The sequence below is a fragment of the Belonocnema kinseyi genome, chromosome 5 (assembly GCF_010883055.1).
Source record: "Belonocnema kinseyi isolate 2016_QV_RU_SX_M_011 chromosome 5, B_treatae_v1, whole genome shotgun sequence".
NCBI classification, from domain to species: Eukaryota; Metazoa; Arthropoda; class Insecta; order Hymenoptera; family Cynipidae; genus Belonocnema; species Belonocnema kinseyi.
Window position 1 is genome coordinate 110,201,476 of NC_046661.1, and position 16,606 is coordinate 110,218,081.

The window sequence follows — 16,606 nt, forward strand, 5'->3', positions numbered from 1 at the left end:
TGCTAGTTTTGAAAGGAGTTTCATAACTTTTTTTTGAATTTGATATGGTTGAATCGAGAGATAAAAGAGAAATGCAATCGGTTAAACTTCAAATTAGACCATCGATCTTTAACAAGAATTGTAAAAAAAACTACACATGGTCTACTGATTTATGAGCAGACGATAGCAGACAGATGCGAAACTTAAAATATGAAGGGTTCATGAATGAAGAAAATAAATTACACACTTTTCTTAAAAATCATTAAATTAATAAATAATTTAGATATGATGAAGTATAAAGACAATTTTTAATAAACTGACATTGTTAAATAAATGTATTCAAATTTGTAATTTTAAAACTTCTGGACTTCAATCGATTAGATCTGAAATTTTTAATTCCACACTTCTAAATTAGAAGGATTTACAAAATAAATTCAATAGGATTACATAATTTAAAAATAGGCTCTCAATCTATTAAACTAAAAATATATACTATTTTTGATTAAGGATTTTTTGAAGGGCTCCTAATCGACAGTAAAATTAAAAGAATTAAGTGAACTAAATTGATATAAAAATTCTTCTTCTTCTTACCAGCGTAATAGAATTTGAATAAATTCCTTATAAAAATAAACGCGCATGTTACGAGTTTCGAATTACTCAAATTATCTGGAGTCTATTCTACATTTTTGCATAGATACTTAAGGATTCATTAGAACAAATAATTTTAATCTCGAGCAAATATAATTGTTTTAGAAATTATACTAATTCCATATTCCAAGTTTCGCACCACTAATGCAATCCAATCTTTTAAAATCGGAACATATTTTCAAATACTTTGCAATATCATGCGAAATGAAAATCTTGCATTTATCATTTCTGCAATAAAAATCCATTTTTAATAAAGATTTGCAATTCTTTATCCACAATATTTTTATTCTTCAGTTACTTATAGTTTTCAGTTTTGTAAATTTTCACAAAACTAATGTTAAAAGTCCAATATTTCAATACGAAAGATTCAAACTTTGGATGGTTTTATTTTAATATTTCTAAGCCTAAAGGCAACGTTTTTCATGCTAAACGTACACCCTTTGCATTTAGAATAGTTCTAGAGTTCCTGAAGCTTCAAGCAGGAAGTAATATTCTTAATTTGACAAAAAGAAATGTTTAAAAAAAACCATTGCCCCATTTTCAAACATTTGATTTTGTTGCAGAATTTTTTAGTTCCAAAAGAGTTCTACCAAAATATGTATAATTTCAAAATAAAAAATTTATTATTGAAAGAATTCCAGGAACGGAGGGGGGGATTTCTATGCATCTTTGTTGGTACATATGGAACTATCTGGTAAAAAATAATTCTGATTCCATAGAAAATGAACTTGTAGAAAATTCGTTTTTTCGGGGTGAAATTTCATCCATGGGATAGAAAATTCAACTATTTGGTCGAAAGTTGAACTACTTTGTTGAAAATGAATTTGATTAAAAAGTCAACTACTTTTTTGAAAATTAGTTTCTTTTTCAGTTGAAAAATTATCACGTAGAGTAGAAAATGCACGCATTTTGTTAAAAATTCGTATTTTTTTATAGAAAATTAATCCTTTTGATTGAAAATGTAACTAACTTGTAAATTCATGTATCTTGTTGAAAATTCTTATTTTTTGGTAGAAAATAATTACTTTTAGTTTAAAATATAACTACTTTGTTGAAAATTTATGAATTATGTTGAAAATTCGTTTTTTTCTGTAGAAAGTCAATTTTTTTGTTAACAATGCAACTGTTCGGTTGGAAATTATTCTGCTTTAATTGAAGATACCAGATTTGTGTTAAAAAATCGTCTTTAATGGATACATTTGATTTAAAATTTCCTTTATGCTCAAAATTTAACTATTGTGTATAAAATTCGTTTTTTAATTAAAAATTTAACTATTCGATAATCTGTCTTCTTTGATATGAAAATAATCTTCTTAGTTGAAAATTCGTATCTTTTGGTAGAAATTTCACCTTTTTTCTTAGTTAAAAATGCAGTTTTGTGGTTGAAAGTTAATCGATTTTGGATGGGAATTCAATTGTTTTTTGTTTTGTTTCTTTAAGACTATTTTGGATTGGATTGTGCTTTGGCACACAGTTTGAGGGACCAAAAATAAAGATCCAGTTCGTTTAAACTGGACCGCACAAAAGCGAATGAAACAGCATAAAAAAGAACATTAAAAATAAAAAAATTAAATTTGTGTATCAACTAAAAAAGCTACGAGAATAAATAAGACAAAATTTATGCAACTAAAAAAGATTTACAAATTTGTTCCGAATAGTTTTTTGATAGGGAGCATATTTTTGGTTTTTTTTTTCGTAAAAACTTACCTTTAAAACAAAAAAATTAATTTGTTTGGAAAACGATAAAAGGTATGAAAAAAAATTAATAGACAAAAATTGTTGACCCGAAAAGGATCTACGCATTTGTTATCAATAATATTTAGACAGAACGAGTAGATTTTCTTTTGTTCATAAAAAACAAGTTTAGAAAAAAAATTATAAAAACAAGGCATAGTTCGGGGGGCGGGGACTGGGTACCTTCCCATGTGCACAAAGACCGCCAAAGCTGAAAAACCTTTATTCTTATGTATTTTGAGCCTCTGAATCCGAATCCACAACTTAATTTTTCGAAAAATGCGTAGAACATTGTTTAAATTGCATTTATTTAAACAAATTATGAAAAAGTTGTTTTTTCTATCCGGACAATTTTTTTTTTTAGAAAATATGGTTTATTTTAAGAAGAAAAGATCTCTAGTATATTTTTGTAAAATGCATATTTCAAAAGTTATGAATTTTTAAACGTCGAAAATTTGACGTTTTTTACTAACTTTCACTGTTGATAATTTTTGATCTACCGAACATTTCTGAACATTTCAAAAACGTATGTATTCTGTAAAACTTACTCTTCAAATTGACATAGTTTTCCACTATGGCAGGTCTTTGCCAGTTGTACTTTTTGCGATCAACAAAAAGGCTTTTTTTACGATTGACATAGTATGCTTTTCGAAAGACATCGATAATTTTTTTATTGCAATGTTGTCTTGATGACTGTAAAGTAATTCAAAACAGTTAAATTAACTATTAATATCGTAATTATTATAATTACTATAATAATTAATGGAATTATTATCATATTTATTACAATAGTCATAATATTTATTATAATTATTTTATTTATTAACTGCGTAAAATGTACTTATGTAAATAAATATTTTACACAATTTATATAATCTCCGGCAAGTTTCACAATACCTTGAGATAAGATAGAAAACTTAACCATAAAAAATGACGATATAGTAAGGTTGACCGAAGCGCGCGCAGCGAGGCGCGCAGTAAAAAAGCCCTATTGTTGATCGCAAAAAGTACAACTTGCAAATACCTGTCATAGTGGAAAACTATGTCAATTTGTAGAGTAAGTTTTAGAGAATACATACGTTTTTGAAATTTTCAGAAACGTTCGGTAGATCAAAAATTATCAACAGTGAAAGTTATTCAAAAAACATCAAATTTTCGACCTTTAAAAATTCATAACTTTTGAAATATACATTTTACAAAAAAGTTACTGGAGACCTTTTCTTCTTAAAATAAGCCATATTTTCTAAAAAAAATTGTTCGGATAGAAAAAACCACTTTTTCAAAAAATCAAGTTGTGGATTCGGATTTAGAGGCTTAAAATACATAATAATAAAGGGTTTTCAGCTTTGGCGGTCTTAGTGCATGCGGGAAGGTACCCAGCCCCCGGACTAGCAATAAGAATAAGTATGTTTCAATTTCCATGCATATTATGAGACGTAGTGGTATAAATTTATTCAAATGATACATGTTTCATTGTAGCTGGAAAATAAATTTTGTACATTATTTTCAAATATCTGAATAAGCAATACTAGGCAGAGGTATCTAAAGAATGTATTATATTTGATATAAAAGTATTGAGCATAATGTAGAAAAGTTCATATTGTGGACAAAATCGAGTGCGAAGCACGAGATACGTGATGAGAATGTGTTCGCTAAAGCCGAAAGAGCTTTAACAAAAGAGTTCACAATCACGACATTACAGTTGTCGATCCGCTGACCTCTAATTTTAAAAGGTCTATGCACAAATGTTGGAGACATGCAAAAACTGAGCGCGAAGTGCGAGAACCAACAGTTGCGCGCCCCAGGTGCGCTCAAACTTGCGAGCGAAGCTCTTTTGACAAAAGAGAATTCACAATTACAAAATTACAGTAGTGGACGTTTTGAGCTTTAATTTTAAAAGGTCTGTTTACAAATGTGGGGAAAATACAAAGACCGAGCGCTTAGCGCGAGGTAAATACATCATCGAGCGTAAAGCGCGAGAAGTAATAGTCGCGCACCATGGCGCGCTCAAGCTTGCAAACGGAGCGAGCCACGCGCAATAAGAATGTGGCCGCGCAGTGGGAAGATGTTTGATTAAGAATTCATCTTCTTGGACTGAAAATTCAACTAGTTGGTTGGAATTTAAATTTAGTCCACAAAAATAACGTAATATAGGGGATGGAAGTGGGGGGGGGGGGTAAACCTACGAACTCTAACAAAGGGAGATACGTGGTTGAAAATTTTAGAAAACTTTACGTAATTTAGGCATGGAATTTTCAAAATGTTTTAACTTTTAGCGTTTTGCTTTTTTTAAATCACATTTTATTAGAATTCTTGTACTCGTTTAGATTTAAGCGATGTGTTTTTCCAAACATTAATTTGTTTGAAATTGACCAAAACTATTTTTGAAAAACTTCAGGAATTTTGTAACTATCCAAAAGGATGTTAGAACTCTAACAAATTTAATTTTTTAAACGGGGGGGGGGGGGCAAGTTTGACTACGCATGACCATGATGCCTGGAATTTAAAACCTTTTTGGCATATTTCGACCGACAATATATTTAAAATCGTAGGTCAGAATTTCCGGGGCAAAAAATAAAATTAAGAATACAGTATTGGGCAGTGTAGAAATTAGAATTAGGAGAATGCACATAATATTCAAGAATCTCGTGGGACAGCTCGACAAGAAATGAATGCATAAGTTAAAACGACCTAATTGCATTCTCATGGAAATAGTTGGTAATTCACCTTGTTTAGTAGACGCCGGTGTAGCTCGTCCGGGAAGGTCTATTGACTATTTCGTAACGAAGTGATATTGTTATTGTCAACTATGTTTCAGTAAAAATCTTCTATTGTTAAAGCAGGAAAAGAGTAATTGTAAAAACTTTATTCTAAGCTATCAAAATATTTTGTAGTTAATTATATCCAAACAAATATTGGCGAGAAAAACAATATTTTTAATTTTAAAATCATCCAAAGTATTACAAAATTAAATAATTATTTAATTAATTAAAAGATTTCATTCAAAAAGGATTGAAAGTGCATTCTGAAAACTTCAAAACGATATTTTTTTCCTAAGTTTAAAAAATATGCATATAATATTTCAACAAAAAAAACTTTTTGATTAAAAATTAAAGATATTACATCTTTTCGATATATTGGAGTTTTTAATAATAATATTACGAACTTATGTAATGTTAAATATTACACAATTTGAGAAAAAGGAATCATCTAACTTCGGCGGGATTCGAACTCTCTTTTTCTCAGATTGTGTAATATTTATTATTACATACATTGTTAATACTATTATTACAAACTGACCAGTATATCCAAAAAATTGTAATATCTTTAATTTTTTAATTTACCTGGTCGAAACAATAACATCAGAAATTAACTTGTTCATTAAACTCTATAGTAAAATCCTGATGTTATAGTTGGAAGTGATTTTAATTGAGAAAATATCCTAGCTACGTTACCCATTCATAATTACAGACGACTACTAAGACTGTTCTGCAAGTTGAATACTTTGATCCCCTGTTTTGAAATTTTGCACAAGTAATCGAAGTGTCTGAGTTAGATGGAAAAATGGAAGCCTTTTTTCCGTAATAGCCAGATAAAGGTAGTGCAAAGAGCCATCCGACCGCTAGATAACGTTTAATTCCTAATGCCCATTAAACTCGATTTGGTGTAAATTTAACTCATTACTATTCCTCTATTAGATTCCAATTGTATCATTTTTATTTCCGGTCAAGATATTTTTCCCATTTGTAATATATTCCCTATAAGAAATAGCAAATAGAATTTTGAATTCGACTTTCTGGTTTCTTATTTATCTTCATTTTAAAATTAAATTCTAGTTTATGTAAATAAATGCGGATTTGTCCTAAATAGATTTCCAGTTATTCTTCCTGTACATACATTTTTATTTAGATGGTTTTAAGTTTCAAGAGATTAATATATTTTTGAATTTAACTCCACAGCTTTCAAATTCCATTTATTAGTTAATTAAAAAACTATTAAGCTTGAATGATTAAAAAAACGTCCACATTCACATGAAAATTTAAATCTAGATGTGATTCTTATTTTCGATGTATTGGAAGCTTTCAAATTGGAGAATATACGATCTCAACGCGTTCAATTTTCAAAATGTTGGTTCCCAAATTTGAAAATGTTATAAAAGCTAATATATTACAAACTTTGAATTAATAAAAATTCAAATAATGAAAGTAACTGAAACTCGACATTTATTTGGATATTTTTTTAATTTCCACAAAGTTCAGTTTAGAGCTTTTTTATCGGATTTGACCTAAAAAGCTTAACTGAATGATTAACCATTTCGGAGTGTGATAAGAACAAAATATCTTTTATTAAGAACAAAATATCGAAAACTTTTATCGGCTTACAAAAATGTTAGAAGGTCATTGAAATATAAAAAATTCAAACTCTTAAAGCTGAAAATTTGTTGTTTTGAGGTAATGAGAATTTAACTACAATTGAAATTTTTAAACATCCAGGCTGGAGATCTTCAAATTTAAACCTTTAAACTTGAACAGCTTACGTATTTCTAGTTAAAATATAAATCCATGCTATCATTTTCAATTCTCTAAAGACCAAATTGTAAAACGAATCAATAAATTTGTAAATGTTCAAAATTTTATCATTTTAGGCAATTTTAAGTCAAAACTATTAAGAGTTGAATGATTAAAATTTATTTTAAAGTCAACACTTTTTTAATAAGAAGTTAAATTATTTTAGTTTGAAGTCGTTTCAAATGATAAACAAGTATTTCATTGTTCTTTATGAATCAAAATTCAACACTTTCGCTTATAATTTAAAAACAAATTAAATTGTAACGTGTAAAGATTACATTTAGTACTTTGAACGTTTAACAGTTCAAGGTTTTATTTCAAATAATTCATTTTCAAATTGTTTAGTTTTGATTATTTGATTTATAATTCACCATTTTAAATAAACAGTCAAATATTGCTAAATATTAAAAAATTTCAAATTGTATGGGTTAATAATGAAAAATTTTAGAATGAAACACCTTTTTAATAGGATTTTGAATTGAATAAAAGCTTTTTGTAAAATTAATTAGTATTCAATTTTTAATACTCGAACTACAGTTCAACTTTAAAAGATCAATAATTTATATAAATACAATTATTTAACTTAAAACGTTTTCTAACACAAATTAAAATATCCAATGTTTTTAATTTTTAATTGTTTATGTCATAAAAACTGCATTTTAAAACTCTTAAAATTGACAGCAAAATAAAAAAATAAAATGACAAATCCCGAATTCGAAAATTCCGAAAATTATTAAATTGCCGAAACATAAAAATTCCGAATCGGAAAATTACCAAACAGCTTATAATATTACTGAAGTGGAAAATTCCCAATAATAAAATTCGGAAAAAGAAATTACCGAAGTATAAAACATTAAAATATTAAGTAGGTAATATATAATAAATATTTAGAAAATTGTTTTTTAATCAATATTATTTGTTTATTAAAAATACATTAATCAAATATTTTTATCAGAAGAGAATTTTTGTATTGTTTAAAGTTTCTTAAAATTACTGTTTGAAATTGAAATAACAATAATTGTACAAGTTAAACTTAAAAACATGTACGCCTGAAACGAAAAAAACATCTCGCCGAATCTAATAACATTTTCCAAACAAATTTTGCAGGATTCAATTCAGCACTGAATTACCTCGAAGTTACTTTATAATTTTTGTTTTTAATTAACAATTTGATTTTTGACAACATTTTCGGTTATTTTTAAAATACTGAGGTTTATAGGGATCTAATAATTAGGAATTTAAAAATTACAGAGGGCAGCTTATTGAATACTGTAATTAAAATATATTCAAAAATACTTATTCGTAGCTTAAGACAGATTATAAGAAAAAAGAATAAAGATTACGAATATTTTTATTTTGACTGCTGCAATACTCTTCAATAGCGCCGCAATATTCAAGTAATAATTGTGTAATAATGTGTACTAAGGCGTAATAACACGAAATAACGTAAATATAAAGCGTTATAATGCACAATGAAGCACTCATTTTAAACTACATTATATCATGTGATTGTGATATATCAAGTAATTAGCAAGATTTTGTTTTCATTGGTAAAAGTCCCTGTCGAAGAATAAATTCACTGTAATGCCCAGGTTTTTCCTGGTTATGATTTTCTCGAAAAGAATCTTTGATGCAGCAAACGTTTTCAAGGTTTTAATTTCTATTGAATAAAATTTAATCAGGAACATTTATTTTAAAATGTTATATTCTTAAGGCCTTCTACGTTCACTTGTTCAATTTTAAGTTGCTACAATATTTAACATCTTCATTTATACTTTATTTTAATTTAAAAACTTTTAAAATTTACAAAATGAAATTTAGAATGAATCAAAATGTCAACATTCCAATTTAACTACAAAATTCATTGGCCAATTTTTAACAAATATTCACAAAAAATTTAATTGTTAAAATTCAGGAGTTGTCTATTTCGGACATTTTATAATTCTGCAATTTTTTGTCGAGAAATTTATTTTTCGGTAATATTATAAACAGTTTGGAAATTTTATCAACATTAAAAGAAAATTTGAATTGAGACATTTAATAGTGATGTTCAAATTTGATCGCTGGGTTCCTGATTTTTTTAATTTTCAATAATTTCGAAGTTAGATTTATATTCGTAGTATTGTAAAATTACATATTACTTATCACTAAACTAAACAAAAGAAAAAAAAAACAATTCCAAGCATTTGAAATACGTTTTAAACCGTGTGCTGAGAACAAAGAAATAAGTCCCATCGTTTTTCGAATCGAGTCATATAATTTTCTAACTGGAAAATTATTCTTTTCTATAGATCTTACAGATAATATTAAATTAGCAGTCGAAAAATCTTACTTTAATAGATGGAAATAAATTTATAAAATATTGAACAAATCTGACAGCACATGCTGTTAAATTTTGAAGGTTAACTTTCCTATTCCTTTCAATTCCACAAAAAAACGAAATAATTTTTTATTTTGATAGAGAACTTGAATTATTTCTAAAAATTGCTTTGTCATTTCTGTGAAAAAGTTAATTATCCAGATGAAAAAAAGGCTATAAAAATAGCATTTCTGGGAAAATTGGACAAAACAAAGGAATAATATTGAATCAAATTGCCATGACAACTGTTTCCGGACCATAAAAAAATACCAAAATTCGCATATTTAAAATTTGTATCACAAAAACTTCTCTGAAATAAAACTAAAAAGCAAAATTAACTCACAAAGAATAACAACGTGCTTTGGAGGTTATCTTTCAGTTTCTAGTATTTCTAATGTAAATAAATAAGCAAAAAAGGAATAAATTACTCAAACAAATGAGAGTTTCTCGATAATTGAAACGTCCTCCAAGGAAACGTCGTAAACAACTCCCTTCAATTTTCCCCTTTCAAGAATCTAACAAAAACGAAAATGACAAAATGACAACTGACAAGCGGCATCCTTGCATTATCTCGTGTGGACCCCCTTTTTCTCCAATCCCGCGCCGCGTTGCGGCAACAACCACGTGCATTCGGCGTCCAAAAGAAATGTCGCGGCAAAAACCGGAAATTTTCCCCTAATGACGAAAAATGAAAAACACAAAAAACTCACCGGCCCGGTGATCCATTTCCGGCAGGCCTCCGAAAATACAATTCGTTCGCGCCAGTCCGTGGATCAGGTCGATTGCCAAAGTTGTTTACACTTCACACTTCAGAGCTGTCAAACGATACAATCCCCGTCAGTATAATCTACGCCACAAAAATATTTGTCGAATGCCAAATTTAATTCTAGATTAGGAAAATTGACAGGACGCGTTCTCTACGCGATTCGCTCGAATTTGGGGCACCCAGGGTTCCCGAAATTCGGGAAGATAATTTTCGCAAATCAGGGAGAGGTTCGCGCGTCCATGCTTTCAGACTCACGCGTCATGCGAATTTTGATTACCGGCGTTTCTCGTCAGTTCTTACCGTTAAAAAGGACCGATGGCTTTAGCTGTCTTCAGAAACTGCATTCAAGGCTTCGAGACACACGGAACTTTTTCTTCAATCTGAAATTTTGCGATTTGCAAAATCCCGAGAATCTTCACTGGCGTCTAAAATTGACAGTCGGCGGCGATGACAGACAGGTGCGCTTCGTAACTTCGTTTTCGTCACTTTTCGTACTGTTTCGTACCGCTCTCTCCTCGCACCTCTCGAACCCCTCGTGAGATTTTTACAGCGGCGATGGTGGCGTAACCTTTTGGAGAAACTATGAAATGTGTGAAAGAGAAAGGAGATTTGCTGGTAAGTGGAAGTTTTGATTAATTATTCTTTTGTAATTTAATCTTTATTTCCTTATTTCGCTTTGGAAAGTGTGGACTATCAATGTGTTGTTGATAGTTTAATTTTGAAACTTTCACTTTGGAAGTTTCAAAATGCGAAATTTATTATCAATGAAATTTAAACGAAACTTATTAAATAAATAGAAATTTGACTTACAAAGTTATGTTGGCATTTTCGAGATTATTTGTAAGGTCCTTAACGGACATGAATTTTACTTGATTGTTCGGTTACATATATAATTATATACATACATAAATATATTGATATATGACATATTTAAGTAAAAAAATATACCTAAGACATTGCAGACAAGTCGAAGCCAAATAATAGATAAGTTTCTTGATCACAAAAAATTGAATAATTTATTTTTAGAATGTAAATAATTCACATTAATATATATATATATATATGACTTGATAACTTGTTTTAATATAGGCAACTGTAATTACAAGAAAGTAAAGTTAGAAAATAACAATAAAATTATGTATAAAATATAAATAAGTTCTATGTCTGAAATTTATCAAATGTGTTGTATTGAATTATTATCAATTATGATCAAAATTTCAAAATTTTACGCTTTTATTGGTACCTCGGAAATCTGTATGTTAGGTTATGTTAGTTCTGCTTCTGTTTTCTCAGTTTTTACATTAAAAAAAAATATAAAGTGAAGTTATTACAATTCAAAGACTCATTTTAAATGTACATTAGGAATTTCCATATATAATTATAATAAATATAGCTAAAAATTCTAAAGTTTCAAAAGTTTCACTGACTTTCAAACTTTTCATTGAAAGTTTCAAAAAGTATAAATTTCAGAAACGGCACATTGCTAGTTTTCACTGGGTCGAGAAACTGGAAACTCAATTTAGTAAATTTGTTTGATTAATTATTATTTGATGGTAGCACGTTCTGGCATATGCATACATTGTTCGTGAATGTAATTACATCAATAATTATAATATAATTGGAAGATTTCTTTGGATCAAATTTTGCGAATTCAATCAACGGCTACGTTACGGAATTTCGAAATTCCCTAACTTTCCCTGGCCAATTTTTTATCTCCCTTATCCGTTATACATTTTTCTAGCAAACTAAATTTGTAACCAAATAAATTAGTAATGTTCAACCAAAAAGATAAATTTTTAACTTTTAACTTAAATAAAAAAAACATTGATAAAAAATAATCACCAACGTTTCGGCATGTATTTTCGACAAAAAAGATTACTTTAACCAAATGTTGGATTTTTCAACATTATAATTAAATTTTGAACAAAATACTTGATTTTTTGAATCCAAATTGCTAAATTTTTCTCCTACATTTTCAAAAAACATCAAATTTGTAACAAAATAGTTATCTCCTCAACCAAATAGTTCAATTTTAAAAATGATTTATATTATATCCAAAAAGATGAATTTTCAATTAAATACGTGCATTGTCTAACAAAGTGGAATTGTTAAATTTTCAAATGAAAACATTAATTCTTAAATAAAAAGAGAAACGAATTTTCAACAAAATAGTTAAATTTTCCACGAATATGACATTTTGAATAAATAGTCCAATTTTTTAACAAAAACTTGAGTTTCCTACCAAAAAGATTACATTTTTAGCAAAAATAACCAATTTTCAATAAAATACATGAATTTTTGACATAGATGTTAAATTGAAACCCAAATGACAAACTTTTTACAAAAAAGTTGAAGTTTAAACAAACAAGTTAATTTTAGTACCAAATAGTTCAATTTTCAAATAGTATCATTTTAACCAAAAAGGTGAAATTTCTACCAAGTAAATTCAGTTTCTATAAGAAAAAAAATTAATGACAGTACAAGATTTTCCAAAAAAACATTTGCAGTTTTTACCCAAAAAGATGTAATTCTAACCGAAAGAGATGAATATTCAAATTTAGAACATCAATTTTCTACGAAATAATGAAATTTTCATTTAAACTGTTAATATTCCCAAATAGTCTAATTCTCTACCAAGCAGGTGAATTTTTACTCGAAAAGATGAATAAGAAAAATATAAAAAGATGATATATGAGCCTAAAACGATTTTAATTTTAAATAAAAAATATTTTATTTCAATAACAAACTACAAGTTTTGAATAAAATAGAGATTAATTTTGATAGAATTACTTGCATTTTTAAGTAAAAAGTATCAAATTTGTTGCTGTGCTGGTACACTTTGCAACAAAATTCCAAAAGTCTCAAATCTAAAAAAGCACCAAAAAAATCTGCAAATATTTTCGCCTCATCAGTTCGATCAACAAAACTTATATGAAAAAGAAATAGAAAAAGTTTATTATGTCTTTTCACCAATTACGCAGTTCAATTTTCGCTAATAAATTTATATTTTGTGAAGTCAAATAAAAGCCTATAAATAAATTATCATGTAGCTCATTTACTCTAACTAATAGTGTTATAATTTTCAGTAAAATGTATTTTTTTGTGTTTTAGTAGCCAAAGGAATTACTAGAGTTGTGATGAAATTGATAAACTACTTGTAGTTTAATTATGAAAAATTTGAAGTTCTGTTTTGCATAGTTCATTTTAAATAAATTATATTTGTCTATTTATGAAATAGACTGAAAATTTCTTTACCTCTCATTTATATAGATCTATAACTTTTGTGTTTACTTTTTTAATCAGCAAATATTGGAGAAAGTACGTTTGTTTATCCATAGTTTATATGTACAACCTCGGTATTTTTAATATTATCTACTTTACTTTTTATGTGCTTCATTTTTTGTATTAAACTTTATATTATGACGAATGACAAGATATCCGAACTAGAACATACCAGAGTCTAAACAATTAAAAAATTGTTAGAATTTTGTTTATTTGTTAAAATATAATAATAAAAGATTTTTGTTCAAAAAACATTTTAATTGTTGCAATTCAGGAATTTTCAAGTCCAAGTGTTTTATAATTTGGCAATTTTTCAATTCGGTTCGGGAATTTTATTATTCGGAAATTTTGCTTTTCGGGATTTTTCAGTCGTCCTTACATTCTTACAAACGTTCCTTAGTGCCTTTTATATAATTTCACAAATAGACATTAATTTATTTTAAAACGTTCGTAATAAACTTGAAATAGGTACCTTTAAATTTACTTACTGTAAACGATGATTAATTATTTGAAATTGGAAGCTTCCAAATACAGAAGATTCAATTTAAACATTTTCATTTTTATAGGCGAAACTTACAAGCCTATCAAATGCACTGTCAATTCTAATCTTAAAATAAAGTATCTACTTTGAACGATTATAATGTTAAAGCTTTCGAAGTTAAATTCTTTTTTTTTACAAATTCTATTGTATTTGCAAAGCCTCTTTCATCGCGAAACCAAGAATCTATTGTGCTTATAGGTAAATTAAAAAAATTAAAATCCTTAGAGTAATTTTTAGAGATTTATTTCAATTAAGAGTTTAAATAATTGTGAATAACATGAAATTTCCTGCACTTTCGTATCATTAATAGAAGTTCTAATCACGAAACTCGTTAATTGCCTTTGTGCAATTGTTTAATAAGCATCTTCTGGTGGTCCAGGGGCGTAATAAGTTTCTCGTTCTCCAGCTCTCCATTGTCTCTGACGTTCCAATCTCATCAGGCGAACTCGCATATTTTGCTTGCTGCGAAAAATGCATTCGCGCAAGTCTTCAACGTAATCTTGACATTTTTTCCCCCAGTGATCCTTTCCGTATGCTTCCAGACAATCTGCAGCTCTCAATTCAAATTTTGCGCATTGAGGAAAGCTTTGAATATCATCTAATCCTTTCCATAACTTGTTGAATGGACCATCCAAGAACGGTTCGAAAGAGTTCATTTTTCAACTAAAACAAAATCAATGAGTTTTATTTTCAATGTTTACACTTAGAAATTTTAATGCTTCCCAGTCATCACAGAGTGTCACCTATTCACCTTTTGTCACCTATTTTAACTTTTGTCACCATTTGTCACCTATTTTAGGAATTTGTCACCTTTTTCCCCATTTTGGGATTTCTCATCTTTTTTCAACTTTTTGCAGTTGAAAAAGTACAATTTTATTCATAATTTCAGCTTGTACACCAAATACAGTTTATATTATACTTTCCTAATCGACGAATCTTGAACCAAATGATCGAATTTTTAAACAAAAAAGATTAAACTTCAACCAGGAAGAGTTGCATTTTCGAACATAATCTTAAATTTTTTATTTGAAAAGATAAATATTTTACAAACCAGTTTAATTTTGAAGCAAAGAAGACGAATTTTCAACTAAAAAATATGACTTCTAACGAATGAGGATTTTTACACCAAAAGGATTGGTTTTCTTTCCAAAAATACAAGTGTTTAATAAATCAGTTGAAATTTTGATAAAAAAAGATTACTTTTTAAGAAAAGAGTTGAATTTAGATTAATTATAAAATTAAAATAATTAGTTTTTAATCAAAAAGGATCATTTTTTAACCCAAAGAAGATGGCTTTTAAACAAAACAGTTAAATTTTCAACCAAATAGTAGAATTTTTAGCCAAAAGGTGATATTTTTTTTTTAGCAAATCGTTGAATTTTCCACCCAAAAAGACGATTTTTAAAGTAAAAGAGAATTTTCTTTATTCCCTTTAACAAACTTACGTGAGATCAACAGTTCTCATATGAAAACTTAAAATGTAAACTCAAAAAAAAAAAAAATGTCCAAAAATCGTCAAGTTACGAAAAAATAAAACTTGTGCTGAGTTGTGCTTTACAAATGCTGTCTTTATTCCCTCTAACAAAATTACGTGAGATCAACCGTTCTCATATGAAAACTCAAAATGTACCTAAAACTCAAAAAACATAAAAGATCCTAAAATAGCCAAATTTCCAAAAACTAAAACTTGTGCTGATTTGTGCATTCGTTACGTTATTCAAAACAGCGAAATTCACACTGAAATTATGACTTGTTAATTAAACTGCAATTTTGAACAATATATTATGAAAATCATTGTCTTTTATGTATAATTATTATTAAAATATAAACGGTTCATATTACAAAACGGAAATTCTATTATGTGAATGTGTGTGTTATTTTTGGATCTTTATGTTTTTTAGTTTCAGGTATATTTTGAGTTTTAATAGAACTGTTGATCTCACGTAATTTTGTTAGAGGGAATAAAGACTGAATTTGTCGAGCACAACTCAGCACAAGTTTTATTGTTTCGAAATTTGACTATTTTCGGACATTTTATTTTTTTTGAGTTTACATTTTGAGTTTTCATATGAGAGCTGTTGATCTCACGTAATTTTGTTAGAGGAAATAAAGACTGCATTTGTCGAGCACAACTCAGCACAAGTTTTATTGTTTCGAAATTTGACTATTTTTGGACATTTGATGTTTTTTGAGTTTACATTTTGAATTTTCATATGAGAGCTGTTTTTTTTTATTATTATTACACCATTAAGCCATTTCCCTTTCGGGGTAGGCGTGACTCACTCGGCAGTGGAAAGGAGTAGTGTGTGGATGGGATAGAGATTTTTCAGATTGATCCAGAATTCTCGTGCTACTTATGTAAATAACACGTTCGTTCCGCAACACTGCTCCGACCCAGGTTGCTGATCAATCTCTCTAGCAATCACCCCAAGCGAAGAACCTCACGAAGCCGTTATGTAAGGTTCCCCACTTGGGTCCATTAATAGCCAAGGTCTTTGTTTCAGGCGTCGTTCACTCTACTGACAATATTTTTATTAACTATTTTCCGCCATACTTTCCTGTCCTGGCATACTTCTCTAGCTTCTTTTATGTCCATGCACTTTTTCATGCAGACTCTCGTGTTTCTTTGACTTCTTATGTCTCTTCTAAGTAGGGTCTCATTCACACATTCTAACCATTCTTTCCGCGGTCTACCTCTGGGCACGTTGCCATTTACTTTAACTTGATAC

At 28.4% G+C, this 16,606-nt stretch overlaps 2 protein-coding genes across 5 annotated transcripts in view; both read right to left on the reverse strand.

Annotated features, from left to right (window-relative positions):
• Positions 1–10,560, reverse strand: part of LOC117173974 (homeobox protein AKR-like) — a 154,525-nt gene extending 143,965 nt beyond the window's left edge. For 3 of the 4 annotated variants that reach the window (XM_033362640.1, XM_033362639.1, XM_033362634.1), the window contains exons 1-2: positions 10,355–10,560; positions 9,999–10,103 (exon numbers count right to left, since the gene is read on the reverse strand). In XM_033362640.1, the coding sequence (XP_033218531.1) occupies positions 9,999–10,014 (16 nt within the window). In that variant the 5' untranslated portion in view covers positions 10,015–10,103; positions 10,355–10,560. Of the gene's footprint in view, positions 1–9,998; positions 10,136–10,354 lie in introns of all 4 variants that reach the window. The other variant, XM_033362635.1, reaches the window with a different exon arrangement.
• A 3,553-nt stretch (positions 10,561–14,113) lies between these two features.
• The window catches only part of LOC117172646, a 13,623-nt gene continuing 11,130 nt past the window's right edge, over positions 14,114–16,606 (reverse strand). Inside the window, exon 2 of the mRNA XM_033360758.1 lies at positions 14,114–14,540. Coding sequence (XP_033216649.1) covers positions 14,231–14,533 — 303 coding nt within the window. The 5' untranslated portion in view covers positions 14,534–14,540 and the 3' untranslated portion in view covers positions 14,114–14,230. The remainder of the gene's footprint in view (positions 14,541–16,606) is intronic.